The sequence below is a fragment of the Rutilus rutilus genome, assembly GCF_951802725.1.
Source record: "Rutilus rutilus genome assembly, chromosome: 1".
Lineage (NCBI taxonomy): Eukaryota > Metazoa > Chordata > Actinopteri > Cypriniformes > Leuciscidae > Rutilus > Rutilus rutilus.
Genome location: NC_140209.1, coordinates 43358529 through 43376669, shown reverse-complemented (window position 1 = coordinate 43376669; position 18141 = coordinate 43358529). Strand labels below are relative to the sequence as shown.

At 38.0% G+C, this 18141-nt stretch overlaps 1 protein-coding gene across 1 annotated transcript; it reads right to left on the bottom strand.

The window, feature by feature from the left end:
• Positions 1–2983: 2983 nt before the first annotated feature.
• Positions 2984–17413, bottom strand: paqr4a (progestin and adipoQ receptor family member IVa). The gene is made up of 3 exons (XM_084402396.1): positions 15869–17413; positions 4553–4771; positions 2984–3716 (listed from the first exon to the last, which is right to left on the bottom strand). Exons 1-3 carry the CDS (start codon positions 16032–16034, stop codon positions 3283–3285), a joined length of 819 nt encoding a protein of 272 aa, XP_084258522.1. The 5' UTR covers positions 16035–17413; the 3' UTR covers positions 2984–3282.
• Positions 17414–18141: the final 728 nt, after the last annotated feature.

Here is an 18141-nt window from a genome sequence, read left to right as displayed (position 1 = left end):
ACATGTACAAACATGTTTGTGTATATATGTACAAATTTTGATTATGCATAGTTATCCAGTGGGTTTCAGAGGTAATTACATATCAGGATCCCCATTTTTCAAACCAAAATATCTGTATTGCAGCCTCTCCCTACTTTTCACAATGTAAAAAAAGAGATTTTGCCAACCGAACTATAATAAAATCCCTTCTAAACTGTTTAAAAACCAAAGACCGTGTTAATGACATTATGACATCATAGTAGTACATACATATTATTATGACGTTAACCCTACTAAATAATGTAACCGCATTCTCTGCCGCCAGGCCTGTCATTGAGATGAAATACATTAACATTCAATACATTTTCTTCCAACATTGTTGCTTTAAATATTAATATGAATATATAAAAATGTCAGTATGTATGCCACTTGCATTTTATGCATATAGTCTACATACAGGTATTTACGTTACCCATATGGACTTTTAAGTTCTTAATTGGTTTTCACTTTGATCCAAAGCCCTTTTGGTAAAAAAATTAAATAAAAATCAACAGTGCAGTTAACTACTTGATATGGTTGTATTGCCTCTGGGCTGCTCTCTTGATTTCATTCCCTTCCTATAGACAGATATATTTGATGCATTTGCTCTGTTACTGCACATTAAGCACATATGTCAGTGACTGCATTGCACAAGCATTTGGAAATCGCATGTAGTGTTAAAGGGGATTGGCTTACTGGTATTTCCATGCACCACTTGATTTTAGAGTCTAATGTTTCTCATTTAATAACAGCATTAAAGGGGTTGGGATAAATTGGCCTGTATTTGTGGCTTGTATTTAAAACCATGCTGGTCTGCTAAGATCAGGACCATCATGTGTGACACCCTGAAGCCCCAAAACAGATAATTTGGCATAGAGTGTGTTTAAGTGTTTGTCAGATACATCTGAGCAACATTCTACCAAACATGCACCGATTCTACACTAATAGGTCTGACCTCTGCAATAGGACTATCAAGAGTACTGTGGTTATGTAAAGATATGTGATCCCCAACTGGTAAAATAATAATAATGAAATAAATAAATAAATAAATAAATAAACAGTAGCAGTTGTATTCAAATAAAATATCATCAAAAACTTCCAAACAGTAAAACATCATCATAAATATAATGCCAGTGATACGGATATTGGAGGTAATTGAACTGAAATTTATGGCAGGCCTCACTGATGTTCATTCTGAAAGCTACAATGTGATTGTGTCAACGAAGTTATCACAGTTGTGTCATTTGTTTGTCCGTTCTTTAAAACTAGTGAGGTTGGAAGGGATAGGGGCCATTCACACAGAACGCGTTTTTACATTCCACTGCGCTACTTTTCCATTATATTTTCCATCAAGCTCTAAAAACGCACCACTCAAATGAAAATAAGTTCAACTTTTAAAAGACGAGTTTTGAGCGCTTGCGTTTTTTCCCCGTTGCACTGTTTTTAACAACGAAAACGCGTTTTGTGTGAACCAGCCCTTAGAAGGGTCATTCTTGGTTTGTTCCGCTCAGTAGTGCATAAGCATGCTAAGGTAACAAATTCTAATGTGCAAAAAATGCAGTCACATAATACAACCCATTTAGTGGATGTCAACATCTCCATAGTGCAATCTGCTTTTTTTTTTTTTTTACTTAAAATCACATTTTAAGTAGATATAGATGGGACTTTTTTCAGCTCTGTTAAACTTGAAGTCTTTTTGGGAACGTATCTTAAATCAGAGGGGCTATTATGAATTATGTCCTATCAAATTCATCCCATTACTTAAGACTTTGATAAACCTTACATATAGCATTAATTTGGCAGTGACAAGTGAGCAGTACCAAATATTCCCCTAGTCTTCATTGGGGAATTCATAGTGTATCGGCATGTGTAATATTGCTGCATTCTGGAGTGTAATATTCCTCTTGCACATCCGATTAAGCAGGAACATCAGGTGTGCATTGGTCGAGGATGGCCAGCAGAGAATTAAAGCCTTTGTGCAAACAGCAGGTCATTAAGAAAATAATTTGCTTTGTCTTGAATCCAAGGTTACATGGATAATTGAGGTTAAAGGTCAGAAAGAAATGAAATCTAATTTAGAGCAGTACAAAATCCAATCTTCCAAACTACAGACTAGGATATTAAAACCACGAGTGTACAAGGTTGAATCGACTGCTCAGTGGCACAACAGAGAAAATATCTTCTGCAGGTAACGTGAAACGTTTCCCAGGGTGTTATTAGTCGTGCTCCTGCAAAAAAACGGCATTAAATAAATGCCCCTTAGATGCGAACAAACATGATCAAAGTCACAGAGGGCAATCCAAAAATTTAAAAGAGCACTCGGCAAATTTGATCACCTAGCAAAAAAAGATACTAATAAATAAATAAATAAATAAATAAAGGATACAACCCAAGGAATGACCCCTTCACCCTTCACTTACAGCTAACTAGCATGAATGTGAAAACTATGGACCTGAACAGGGAGACGGCATGAAAAAAGACACGAGCATGATAAAACAGCTAAAATAAACTCAAGTATTTCCAGTAAATGTTGCTGTGAGACTGGACTTACAGTACATTTTGTGTGTGTGTAGTGTTAGCATTGATATAACATCTCATATGCTGCATAGTCTGCAATAGAGTAGCAAGTTGAAAGTTGGAGGTGGATACATTTCCACACCAGCGATCTTTGTTTGTGTCACCAGCGAAATTGAGAATAGAGACAAACCGTAATTAGTTTTCACAAAAGCCATGCTATTTTGAGCAACGAGTTTTAGATTGTGATATGTTAAATCTCGCTTTTCGAGAGCCAATCATTTGAGGGCTCGGTATTATCTTTTATTGTTCAGCTAAACTAAACTTAGAGGCTATTTAATAAATGCTTTAAACGCTGGTGAATATATGACATCAAAAGATGTCAGATCCTGTGTGTGTGTATACGCCTATATGTGTAGGTCTCGAACCCCAAAAAAATTTGCCTTTGTTTGAGCTAGTAGGTCTAAACAGTGCCATGCACAGACAATGTTTATGCAAACACAGATATGTACATTCTGGCTACTGACAGCACAAACAAGCATGTGTGTCGAAGCTGGCACTGGTGTCTCCTAAAAAACATGTAAAACACTTCTTATGGACTTTCGTGCACACATTTATATACAAAGCACAACAGTCTCCCCCCAACCCATACCGTTCTTTGCCCAATAACGTCGCATTCCCAGACGACTCATTACTAAAAGAGGTCCTCGCGCCCTATTACCCACGATTCCAGACTAGCAGGGGCCACTGTCAGTCTGTGGGACAGTGATAGGTGTTGATCCACAATAAGTCATCCAGCACCCCCCAGTGTAGGTACAGTATGGAGACTACCACCAGCACATGCATGATTTGATGGCTGTTGCACCAGTAGTCAAAGAGGCCCGGGCGGAAACGCTCAGGGATTCGCGTGATATTGATGACGCCGCCCAACACTGCTAGTGCATCCATGGTGAGAAAGTGGCGCAGTGAGGTGGGACTCCCTCCGCCCACACCTACCGAGCGCAGAAGGAAAAACGAGAAGCGGTAAAGCAGCTGCCAGGCGAAGGAACGCAGACGCCGCACTCTGCTTCGTGCTGTGATGGCACAGTAGATGGCGTAACTGGATAGCAGGATGTACATCAGCAGAGCCACTGTGCGGGTGAAGGGGTAGCAGAGAAGAGTGCTGTACACGATGGGTAGAGCTCCTGTGAACCAAAACATAGTGTTAATAAGATGACAAGCTAAGCTTGTTACCTAATATTCAACTGTATAGTTCATCATTCAAGCATAGGTGAATTTTAAGTGTATTTAACACACCTGCTTCCCACTGTACACTGTAAAAAAAATGGCATATTTACTGAAATAAATATGATAGCAATATTTCAGGATGGCATTGGACGGTTATGATCCCTAATATATACAATCACCCCAAATTATATATACAAATAATAAAATATCATATATATATATATTTATAATGTTCCTTTGTTTCCCAACTAAATGGTCGATAATTATAAAAACTAAGAAAAAGCACTTTAAATTTGACAAGATCTTTATCAAATAAACAGAGCAAGAGACAATGGAAGTGTTGTGAAAGTGCCTTTTCAGTGCTGCTTGACAAATGACAACAGAGAAAACTGTCTTGTTGTAAGGCACTTCAATGGATTCCTTTTGTTTTCTCTTTGTTTCTTTATTTCCTTTGTTACAGCATGTTGAGCAACACTGTTTTCAATGATATAACATGAGTATGCACAGATAAGGGGGAAACACACATTTTACTTATTCATTGGGCTGCTGTGACACAGGTCTCTATCGCAACACAGCCTGTTTTTGGTAATCACAGCTAAAAAATGACCTGATGACACATCAGTTCATCAGGTGACCTCATCAGGTTTGAACAACCTGTACAAAAATATCAAATTTGAGGTGTCAGGAAAAAAAAAATCAGCAGAGGAAAATAGAGAACAGAATTGAAAAGATGTACTGAGAGATAATGTGATGGAGAGCTCGGATTGATCTAACCGCAGTTTGAGATGCTGACCTAGCGTGTTGATCATGCAGATTCCGCACATATCTAGCGTGAGCAGGGTTTTATAGACGGGCTCGCCGCCCTCATGGTTCATGAAGAGGTGGTAGACCACTGAGCCCAGCTGCGGCGACAAGCAGGCCAGGAAGTGCACCACGCCGAGCCACGTCACGGTGATCTGCGACCAGGGGATGTTGAGCGGGAGCAGCACCAAGAAGCAGAGCAGAGGGATTCCTGAGTGAAAAAAAAGAAACAATGAGACGACGAGGCTCAGGAGGGTCATTGTGTACTGAAGACGCGTAAAGTGCTGTTAAAACACACACGGCCCACGAAAGAGAGCGAGAAAGTTGTTTTTGGACATTATGCTCAGACAGGCCCTACAGTGTTTCATCACGTCCCTTGAGTTGAATCGCTGCCGCCTAAACAACACATGGATTTATGGAGGCCCAGGGTACGGCCCAGTGCAGTGAGGGTCTCAGTGGCTTTGCTGTGCTAATTTTAGCAGCAGCTGTCAAAATGCAAACTACATGCTAAAACAAAGATCTTTAGCAGTAAACAACAGTTAGTGGCTTTATAACAGGGACTCAAAGTACAAGAAAAAGACAATCTTGAACAATCTTCTGGTTATTTGTGAATCTCTATTAGCCGCTGTCATTCACCCCAATGTCAAATGACTCACCCTGGTCAGGTAAAAGCACCAATGCCTTCTAGCACTTCTATTTTGAGTGAGTTATCTCTGTTGGCTTAACTCTCACTTTGACAGACACTATTGTTAGAGAACATGCACTTTACCCTAGAAAAGTTCATGCATTTGAGCGGCACTTATGCTTTGTACATAATGTGTGTGTGTATATATATATATATAGTTGTAAGTAATCAACATTTTTCAAACCCTATTTCAAATCAGGTTTATTGGCAAAATTTAGACTTTCAGCTTTGTGCAATGAATAAGTCAAACAAAAGTAATTGAAATAGCTCAACATAACAAATGTTTCAAGTGGTTACCCCAAATTCAACTGAAAATGCAACTTTTAATGACTTCTGCAGTCTCAAAATTATTCAACCCCCTGAATTGAATCCCTCACAACAGCACAAATCGGCTTCATTAGTTGCACCAGGTGTGTTCGAGCTAGAACACATGAAATATCTGAACTAGGTTTGTGGAGTGTCACGTTTGACTGCATGTTAGAAATATGCCAAAAGAATGGTCCAAAAAGTTAAGAGAAGATATCATCGCCCTTCACAAACAAGGAACAGAATACAAAAAGATAGCAAAGGCACTAGGCTAAATGTTCCTAGAGACATCGTTGGAAAGTCTTAAGTTCAAAGTTAAAGGAGCAGTGGTTACACTACCTGGACAGAAAAAGCTAAGATGAGCTAAGGTAGCTTTGCAGCAGGTCATAACAGCAAAAGGGTGTTCTGCTAAGTACTAAAGATGCTTGCCATGAATGGGGTTGAATCATTTTGAGACTGCAGAAGTCATTAAAAGTTGCATTTTCAGTTGAATTTGAGGAAACCACTTGAAACATTTGTTGTGTTGAGCTGTTTCAATAAGGCCTACTTTTGTTTGATTTGTTCATTGCAATCAGCTGAAAGTCTATAAATTTTGCTAATAAACCTGATTTGTAATGGGAGTTGAATAATTTCGATTACAACTGTATAGCCTATATAATGCTTTGGTAAATCATAACTATCATAATTCATAATTGACTTTTCAAAATTACAACATGATACAAGCATGATTGTTATAGTAGTTGGATAGTTGATGCACACTTTAGCCTATTGAAAGTGTCAAAAGGGACACTTTTAATGCTTAAAGGGTTAAGGGTTAATAGTTTTTGAAGCATCAAAGTGGTAGTTGTGTGGACTGTCAATGGAGGGACAGACATCTCTCAGATTTCATTAAAGGGGTGGTATAAAGCCCTTTTCACATGATGTAAAATAAGTCTTTGATGTCCCCAGAGTGTGTATGTGAAATTTTAGCTCAAAATATCCCACAGATATTTTTATATAGCATGTTAAAATTGTCACTTTTTGAGGGTGAGCAAAAACGCATCGTTTTTGTGTCTGTCCCTTTAAATGAAAATGAGCTGCTGGGAGTCAGAACCTGAACATTTCAAAAACGTTTAGCCTTTTATGTCCAAACCGGAGTCAAACAAAGATGGAGAGACTCAAGAAGAAGTGACAACATGTAGACAACATTTTTGAATAGTTAGTTGATGAATTTATGTAGCTTATGTGTAGTTATCTTCTAGTCATTGATTAGCATATTCTGGTTTGTGATGTCACTAACCCAGGAGGAAGCTTGTGTAGTCCATACCAGCCGTTTGTTGTAGTCCTTAAAAAGCAATTTCTTTAAAAGAAAATATATCCCTTTGCTTTGAACTTTGAGCATTGTAACTTTGCAGATGTTGTTTATGCTCAAACAGCAACATTAACGTTAACATTAATTTCGATAGTGAAATCATAATCAACCACCCCTTTAAAATATCCTTTTGAACTAAAGTCTTTCTCCATGTTTCATGTTTCTCCACGTGTTTCTCCATGTAATCGAATTGGATGCGAGCCAAACAACAACAAAAATCCAATTACAATTCCAAAGATGGTTTCTGTCATTTTAGGCATTTCTTATCACACCAGAGGTATGTTCAAGTGTTATTTTCTTTCTTTCTTCCAATGAACAATTTATTGTGTGGACAATTAAAAAAAAACATGGAGGCCACAAAATAAAACAACAACATTGTTTCATTTTTGAGTGAACTCTGCCTTCAGTTTTGTGGTGTATGTGCAAGTGTCAATCAATTTATGCAGAACCCTGCTATCAGATCATAGCCCTCCATAAGTGGCCAGACAAAGAGTATATGGGTTAGAGAAGCCCACAGACCTAAAAAAAACTTCAGCAAATGTGGTAAGACCAGGAACAGATCAGAAAAGATTAATAGTCACAGTCAAGTGTCAGGCTGAGAGCTAAATCTTTCTTTAAACAGCAGTTTTAAACAGCAGATGTTACAGGTAGGAACCTATGAAGAACAACATATGTTGCTGTGAAGACATGGCATGCAAACATGGGATTAAATTGTGCATACGAATCATGCAAAGTAAAACTTAAATACAAAGCAAACTGTAAAGGATCATGCACATCGATTGCATTCAAATGCAAGAAAGGAAATGGCCTGTGTTAAAAAAAAAAGACAATATCTACAAGGAATCTTAATTCCTCCATTTCATTATTGTCAGTGCTTCTTTACAAACTCTAACAAGAGGTATTTATACCAAAACAGTAGAGAGACACAGAACAAATGCTCCTATATTTCAGCTTAAAAAAGGACAACCAGGTGCAACTCCATATAGCAAATTCATCTCTTGGGTCAAGTTAAGCTGTGTAAACCAAGTTAAGCTCAATTTAAACCTCTAATTTCTGCTTATTTGACTACAGTAGGCCAGAACACTCTGAAATATACTCTGACATAGCATTGGCTTGAGAACACAAATTTGAGAGTTTGCACAGAAGACGTGTTTATCTCAGGTTTTAAGTAATGTAAATTAGTGTGAATATGTCACTCTTCATCATAAAACAATATAATAAGACTTTTTTTTTATATATAAAAAGTATATATATATATATATATATATATATATATATATATATATATATATATATATATAGTATTCTGGACGATGTTTGAAACTTTGTATACTGTAGCTCTGTATAGCAACAACAAAATATTACTAGTCAACATGGGAGTTTCTTGGAAGGGAAGGGTGTATATGACAGTACACCTGCAGGCAACTCATGACCCAGCTTGATGGTTCCACACAGGACTGAAATTGAGCCTACAAGTTTACAAGCAGAAATTCCTTTGGAGATGACATTTATGCCTGATTATACAATTTTATATATTTCCTCTCGGCAACCAATGCACTAGAATGCTTATCTAGACACTGCTCACTGCAATACAACAACAATTCAACACAAATTACTTTTTTGTGCCCCCGATCTGGTCTGATCCAAGTCACTGAATATTGGGTATCTAATATTGAGTCCTGATCCGATACTTGTATTTTCCTAGTGCTTGGTGCACACTTCAAGTAGGCCTACATTAAAGTTATTAAAATAAATCCAATGTATACAGGGCCGTGCGTGCAGAGTTTCTCATGGGCGGCGGCATCTATTAACTATGGAGTAGGCTAATTCCATAAAGATTATTAATCACAATTTCCTCATTTGAAATTATATACTATATATATATATATATATATATATATATGACAAAACACAGATTCAGATCACTCCACAAATGCATATTCGTACAGACAGACCGCAAATAATTTTGAGTCTAAATACTGCAAACAGACAGTGGCTCTGTAGGTTTCAAGTGCTTTACATTATGAAAAATCATGCTAAAAAGTGAAATTCCTAATATTAATTCCAATTATACCAAATTATGTACAATTTTTACTTTTCATTGTAGCACAAAGGTTGCACAGACCGCATTTATTCACCAACCATGGTCGCAAACAATATGGTCAAGAATCCTGTTTGGATTTATAACAAATTGTCACAGGTTGCTAGCAGATAGTAGCAGCCTAGTTAAGGAACACAGACTGGTTGCATGACATTTTCATTCGATCAGAATTTCACAATGGACATCGTTAAACTCCAACATGTTTGTCGGTATTGTCAGATTATCAGCGCAGCTCAGAGAGAGCGTGTGCGCATGGTTGTCAGATTAAGAAGATGTATCCATTTAAGAGAAAAGCCCGATACTATCTATCTATCTATCTATCTATCTATCTATCTATATATATACACACTCTTTATAAAGACATTGGTGTAAGTAAAAATCTTATACAATGGTAGACATTGTAAACAAACTGTGTGGTCACAGTCACATGGGACTACAGATATAAACTTCTTGTATTTTACAATAAGCAGAATAATCCAGGCCACTTGCTTTTGAACTGTTGCCGTCTGGCCGGCGCTATAGAGCACTGAGCACAAGAACAGCCAGACACAATAAAAGTTTCTTTCCTCAGGCCATCTACCTCATGAACAGTTAAATGCCCCCACTTTGCAATAAACATGCAATGCACAACGCTATTTATACTTGTATTTATTTAGCATACAATACCTCGTATTCACATTCCCTTCCACTCTTTTTAACATACCTGTACATACTGTGCATATATTGTCCATCATCTAGGCTAGTTTGTTTATGGTGTATTTTATATATTTATTTTTATTCACTTATTTTATTTTTATTATCTGTCTTGTTGCTGTCATTCTGTCTGTGCACTGGAATGTTCTGTCACCAAGACAAATTCCTTTATGTGTAAGTGTAAGCATAATTGGCAATAAAGCTTTTTCTGATTCTGAAAGAAATAAAGGCCCAGATATATATTCATGGTTCTTTTTTGTTCTTCACTTATGGGTAAAAAGAAGTTCGAAATCTAAATATGTTCTGTGCGCTTTCCTCTCAATAACAAAATGAACACAAAACAAAAATTAGAAAACAGCAAGCATTTTTTAAGAAAGCAGGAAAATCATCTGATCATAGCAACATGGATATGTTTGCACTAGCTCTGCAATTCAGCACTCTTGTAAAGTCACGTCACGTTTATTTATAAAGCACACAACAGATTGCTTAAAAGTAAGCAGCTTTACATTTAATTAAACATGAAAAACAGTGTCAGTAGGTGTTTCTCAATGTCAAGGATACTTCCTTGGCAGGACTGGTCCTTCCAAGTCACTTCCTTCAGAGGCGAGGCTCCTCTTTAGCATTCGGAAAACACGTAAATGGAACAGGCTAGCAAGTGCACGTCAGTGCGTCATTACGTCAGTGAAAATGAAAAACAGAGCGTTGCTATGGACGCAGTTCTGTTCACTCAGGCAATATAATCGTTTTTAAATCAATAAACTCCTTTTTAATCATATTGATTATTTGACTGTCAAGTGTGTTTAAACAGTGTGGGTCAATTTGACCCATAACATAATGGATGTAATTATTTTTTAAAACAAATGTTTGGTAACGTAAATATATTTACATTTGAAAGCATACTGACCCGTTAACGCTCCGACTCCGTTAACGTCCAACATTTTGAATTTTTTGAACAAGATAGCAAAGCTGCGCGCATAGGATTGTGGGTGATTTGAGAGCGCGAAGAGCACGAACGCTACACATATGTATCCTTTCCTGTATATGTATGGCAAGCCGTTTTAACTTTTATTAATTTCCGGGATATGAATCCTTGATATCAACAATTCAGTTTTCACTAGTTAAAATGATAGTTATTGATATCAGGAATTAGATTTCTACTAGTAACAATGGCAATTTTTGATATCAGGAATTACATTTCCACTAGTAGGCTAACAATGCTAATTCTTGATATCCACAATTACATTTTAACTAGTAAAAACTATAATTCTTGATATTAACGATTGAATTTCAACTAGTAAAAACTATAATTCTTGATATTAACAATTTATATCCTGGGAATGGCAATAGGCAAGCCGTTTTGACTTTTAATCATTCGCAGGATATGAATTATTGATATCAACAACTACATTTTCACTAGTTAAAATGATAGTTATTGATATCAGGAATTAGATTTCCACTAGTAACAATGCTAATTCTTGATATCAGCATTTACATTTTCACTAGTTAAAATGATAATTCTTGATATCAACAATTGAATTTCAACTAGTAAAAACTATAATTCTTGATATCAATAATTATATTTCACTAGTGAAATGTCACCATAGGCTGCCATTCAAAATCAATTGTTGATATCAAGAATTGATTTCTTACTTGTTGAAATTCCAGTTTCACATATCAGAAATACAATTCTTACTAGTAAAAACCTTTATTTTCGATATCAAGAATTTAGTTGTCACTAGTTGAAATGTCTATTCTTGATATCAACATATGAATTGCTACTAGTAACAATGTTCATTTTTGATATCAAGAATTCCATACTAGTGGCAATGTTCATTTCTGATATCATGAATGTGATTGTTACTAGTAAGAAAGACATTTTAGATATCTGAAATTATATTGATATCAGAAATACATTTTCAGATATCAAAAATGAAAATTTTTACTAGTAACAATTCAATTGTTGACATCAAGAATAGACATTTCAACTAGTGACAACTGAATTCTTGATATCAAAAATAAAGGTTTTTACTAGTAAGAATTGTATTTCTGATATGTGAAACTGGAATTTGAACTAGTAAGAAATCAATTCTTGATATCAACAATTACAGATATCAAGAATTATAGTTTTTACTAGTTGAAATTCAATTGTTGATATCAAGAATTATCATTTTAACTAGTGAAAATTTAATTGTGGATATCAAGAATTAGCATTGTTACTAGTGGAAATGTAATTCCTGATATCAAAAATTGCCATTGTTACTAGTAGAAACATTATTCCTGATATCAAGAATGATCATTTTAACTAGTGAAAATTGAATTCTTGATATCAAGGATTCATATCCTGGAAATGAATAAAAGTAAAAATGGCTTGCCATAGTATATGGGATATTTTTCGAACGAAGGACTCAGTCCTTGGTGGAAATTCCGAGGATCCTCGACATTGGAACAGTCCTTTGACGGATGTCGATGACGTAGCATCCTCGAAATTCTGGCTTCCGAGGATCCTTCCTTGACATTGAGAAACGCCTAGTGTCTCATTTCATCAAAGTTTATAACTTCATTGCGTTCATGTTTTCACGTGCGGACGACTGACCTCGACGAACTGAACAGAAGAAATGAACCGGAGAAGATTTCCATGTGAATGAAGGCGGAGCCTCAGAGCACACCTATCTATTACGTTATTGAATGGTAGGCTAGTACGAAGATGTTGGCTAGCCGGAGCAAACTTTTCTGTAAAGTTCGCTTTGACAAGCTGTTTTGAACTCCTAAAACAAACTCTAAACGAATTTCATTTTGCTCTGATTTTGTCCGAAATGGCAGTTCATTCTTCGATTTTGCTTGAAGTATATCGGAGCCTTAATTGCAACAAAAAGAAAAAAAAGTGGAGATAAGGTTAGAAAGCATGAAGCTCACAGTACCAGAATGCCATTCTGTCAGTCAAGTTCGAAGCAAGACGCAACCCATAGCAATGTCTCAGACAGTCTTAGGGCAGATAAAAATAAACAGTAAATAAATTACTTTCGAGGGATTCGTAACAAAAGTGTGCATCAAATATGCTAAACGCAGAAGCCCGAACATGCGTGTGTGACATGCTAGCAGAATAGACCTCATTGGCACAAACAAATATTTAAGCTTTTTTTTTTCCTTTAAATGGCAGTTGGCAAACCCACTTGAAGGAGAATTATCCACAACCTACTGCACGACACCAGCATGACAGCTTTCGTAAAATAAAGGATCTTTGAGATCGACTAGGGACATCCCTATAACAAACTGCAGCATAGTGATGTACAAAACCACAGAGTGGGATGGAGAGATGCCGGTCTTTGCATTTTTTGGTGTAGCTGTACAATAATTTAAAGGGATATTTCACCCAAAATGAAAATTGTGTCATTAATTCGCCCTCATGACGTTCCAACCCTGTATAGGCCAATTCACACAGCACAGACAAACCCCAACAAACCAGTTGGCCGTTGGATTTATAACTTTAGGAAAAGTAACTGTCATGTTCACACTGCCCCAAAAGACAGTGACAAGTGCTGATTGAACATGTTCAGTTGGGTAAAAACAAACCTTGACCAACACCAACAGATGCCGACAGGGGCAACACACTGTTCCAACGAAACCCAACAAATTTAGTTTGTTGCCGTTTGTGCAGTGTGAATTGGCCTTAAAAAGTAGATATTTTGAAGAATGTACTGGTCTCTCTTTTCCATTCAATGGTGTTTGAAGATGTCAAGGTTAAAAAAGGACACAAAAATCACAAAGCCGGTGCAGCCCCACAGTTAAAGGGGACCCTGCAGTGAACAAACCTCCATTTCCTTCCACTGTAGAAAAATTAGGCCAAAATATCCCCGAAACGGTCGTTGCCGATTACGTCATTTGGAGCCCGAGTCTGCGCAGCAGTGATCCTAAAGGCTGGGACACACGAAGCCTATGGTCGGCCGTCAGGCACTGTCAGCTGTTTTTGAGCATCAGTAGGCTTAGTATTTTCGGTGTGTTCCTCACCATTGGCTCTAGTCATACGCCGTCTGGGTTTTCGCCGTCAATGAGAGAGAGAACTCTGATTGGCTGTTCGGCTTAGCAAACGAGTCAATGCACGAGAATAAAAGCGAAAGTGATGAAAGCGAGCAAAGAAGTCAAGACGGTACAGACAGAAGTCTATTATAATTTTATGTCATCTTACCTGAGCATTCAAATGCAAATATTTTTATAATAACATGAGCCGACTGGAATGAAGAAAATGATCAGCGTGATTGATATTCATAATGGTAAGCAAGCATTGCTTTGTACAGTTTGTATATCTGCAGTCTTAGTTTCGGTTTCCCTTTTTGAATGACGAAAATAGTCAGACTATTGATGCCTGCTGATATAGACAGATATTTACTAACACGCAGGCGCAGAACGCACGTGAAAGTTGACAGTCGCCTTTAGTCCTTTTGATGTGTTCAAAAGCAGCTTTTTGGCTGAGACAGCCGGCGAGAGGCGACAACACAGTCAGCTTTCATCTGTGCCAGTTCTTTGACGCCGGCTTGGAGTGTCCCGGGCTTTATGTGGAGCGGCAGTATCAAGATCCCGCCCATACACCCGCTCTTGTAGACTCAATTGCAAGCACAGCTGTCGATCATGACATTACAGCCCGTTTTTATAGCATCAAATAACTAGGCTAACTAAAACCAAACTTACTGGAAAAACGAGCATTGAACACACGTCTGCGTAATAAGAACTACCTAAAATGACAGAAATCTTCTTTGGAAAATAATTACTTCAAGAGTAATTATATTTTTTAGTTTAGCTCATATCCCAAGACAAATGTTTTGGCATCACTTTTCAGGACATGTGCAGCACACTTGGGCTATGTCCGAGATCGCCCCCTTTACCTTTAAATAGGGCACTATTTAAGGGGAGGGGACAGCCATTTGTGTTTGGTGTCCAAAACCATAGTGGCCATTATCGAGTGCACTCATTCAATCCCACAATGCACCGCAATAACGAGTGTACAACCAATGAACGCTCAATGGCTAGAAAATACCCATAATGCACTGTGAGAGTAGCGCACCGAATTAATTCCCGAGTCTCGCCAGAAGATGGCGCTGAATCATCCATCCATCCATTTTCCAAACCGCTGGTCCACTGTGGCTACAGTGTAACATCATACAGATATAAATTCCTTTTTTATTGATTATTAAATTGTTTAATTAAAGTTCATACATAGTTTCCTTGATAGAGTTCAAGATAAATCTTTTCATCTTACTACTGGAGCTTCCAGTTTGGTAAGTTTCAAATAATTAAATAACAAACTATGCAAAAGCGGCAGCCCTTCACGCACACTCAGTGTCCGAATTTGCTCACTCGGTTTCATTCACTTCCCCAAGTGAACTATATTAGACTAGTGTAGGGAATAGTGAATGAAGGTATAGGTGCGATTTTGGACACAGCCTTGGTCTACACTTGTTTTCGCTTATTGGACATGTTGGATCAGGTTGTGGAATGTCTGTGAACTGATGTACTACAATATGATGATTGTCCGTGTTGGTTAGGTTTGGCCATAAGAAGTAAGAGTTGGTCTTAAGACTTTAAAATACTTAGTACACAAGTCATGTGGACTACTTTTTTACACTGATTTTGCTACATTGTTCAGGCTTGACAATGAATGAGAACTGAAGATGTCACTGCATGAAAAAGAGAACATTCAGGACATGCTTAAAATGTGCTCCTTTGTGTTTAAACAGAAGAAATTCATACAAGTTAAGACCAATATGAGCATAAATAAATAATGACCACTTTCAGGTGAACTATTCCATTAACACGTAGTTTTATGAAAGAGCCAATAAGATGCAGTTTACAAACGCTCATTCCTTGGGTAGGAAATATAGACCATTTCCTGTTTCTGATGATATAGCAACACTGATCATTTAAATAGGGTTTAGACTATAGCTATGAATGGGTAATACAAATGCAAATACTGGTAAGACCGAAGCAGCCAGGATGGGTAAAGCTCTTACTAACATGATTGAAGCTATGCATAAGTTTTAAGCATTAAGCTTTTTTTTTCCCTTTTTTTTTTTAAGTAATACAATGACACAAAAAGTGAGGCAGATGACATGTAAGTTAACAAGCACATAAAGAGAGAGGGTACTGACAGCTTCCTCTTTGGAGGCAGTATCTCACTCACCATGTGTGTAGATGTTTCCCAGCTCATTGTGCAGATAGAAGAGACTCTTGATACACTCCTGGACGGAGGAAATGGGTCTATAACCAGTCAGGACATATTTGTTGAACTGTAAATGTGGAGGAGAGTTTGCCCAGTCCAGCAGTCTGGGACCGTTTAAAAATGCCATAGCAACCAGAAACAGTCACAACGACGACTCTAAAATAACTATGCTATACATCTACACTTACACGTACAACACACTAAAAAAAGATTTGACACCCTAGACATCAGTCAGAGAAGTCCAGTCCGGTCATGTGCAGCCAGCTACATGGCTAACAGACCGGTTCTTCAGCCGAAAGAATAAAAAAAAAAAAAAAAAAAAAAAATCGCCTTTTGCCTTAGCGACGGTTTATTTTCAAGCGGTGGCGGCGGTGTCATCCACACGGGTTGACGTAGAAATTCCAGGCTGCGTTCATAGTGAGCTTTGCTGATTTATACAGTGCAGCATGTAACATTTAAACGAAGTGCGGTCACACCCTGCTAAAGTCTTTCAAACAAAACCCCACCAGCTTCTGTCAGCTCGACTTAAGAGGCGACCCGAGGAGAGGTGGCTTTCGTTTGCTGCTCATCAAACAGCCGCTGGATAATTTCACCATCGGGAACCGCAGGGTTCTCGTGAACGCGAAGCCGTGTTCTCGGTTCAGGATAACTTCCTCATATTCCCGTGGAGTGAATCATCATCATCATCATCTGTCCGTCCTGAGCGTTGGCATCCAAGCTAACTGTTACCAGCGCTCTGAGAAACCCGTGTGTTTGCAAAAAAACTGATACAAAAGACTCATTTACAGGGCATTTCGACCTGAAAGAAGCCCGAGACAGGTGTATTTTCGGTAAACAAATACCGGAATGCATTTAATATAGTGACGATACGACAATATTGCTTGGCACCAACCATAAGTAACGCAGTCACTATACAAATATACAGTAACGTTACAGTGCCAGAATCGATATGACATACCACGGGATTTAAGGGGTTAACATTAAGATATTCGGCTTACGTAAAAAAAAAAAAAAAAAAAAAAATGCACACAAGTTTGATATACTATTATCAAATTCTCATAGATAAGTCAAGTTTTTCTCCCCGCCCAGATATCAAGCATCTCCTCCAGCACTAGTATCCAATAAGGAGGTGCACCGTGCAAATAAAAAGTGCACATACATGTATCATGTGTTTTGCTCTTTCAATTTAACAATAAGGATATTTTGATATCAGACGCGCTCAGTGCGTGTTCTGTTCCCTGTCAGACACTACCCGGATAGCTCAAGAGCTAACGGGCTAGCTGCCGTCACCTTGATTGTGCTGACTGCAAAAACACACGAGCTTCACAGTCACCGCTTTAGCAGCAGTTAAACTTCACAACCGGTTTTCCCAAACAGCGGCACAAGCATTCCTGCAATTCCCCCCATTCCGACTAAAAATCTCTGTATCCATAGGCTTGGCATTTGTCATCCAGCAACCGGAGGAATGTACGCGGTGCTCCGCTCACAGGAACACGTCTCCCCTGTGCTGCCAAGGGATGTTGCTGCTAGCTTGCAGTGATTTCAGCCAGCAGAGTTTTAAACGTGGGCTTTGGTGAGGAAATCCGTTTCTGTTAAGTGGCTATGTCCCAAAAAAAGGTTACTATCCTCTAGAGTCCACCGGCTCATTTCTTATGGGCTGTGTGATACCGGTGTGCGGGAACATGCGGCTGGTGGAGGGGCGCAGCGGCCCGGCCTTCACTCCTCATCATCCGCTGATGCTGCAGCGCTCTAATCCAGTCTGGACCAACTGGAAGGAAGAGGCGGGGGTGGCGCGAGGACAGGATGGATTCAGTTTGTGTCTATTAGATATTTTTTTCCCATTAAAGTATATTTTCTTAGAACGAAATAGCAAGATTACATAAAAAAAATCACTATTTTCGCACATTGTATTTTAAAATAATAGTAGGCTATTTTATAATGATAGCTCAAGAGTAGCGATGTACGATTCTGAACGAGTCGGAACTTTTCAATGATTTGGTTGGATAACGATTCGCTCAAGAGTCGAACTGAATCCGTCCGAGCAGAGTCATTTGACCGAGCTCTCTTGTCCGATTCGCAATTAGCCAATTTGGAGTGTTACATAACCGAGGATTTGACTGATATAGCGGAAAGTTACTTAAAAATGGACAATCTTTTTTTTTTTTTTTTTATGGAATATTGCAGTATTTATTATAAATGATTTATTTCATCATTATTATTATTTTGAAATAAAC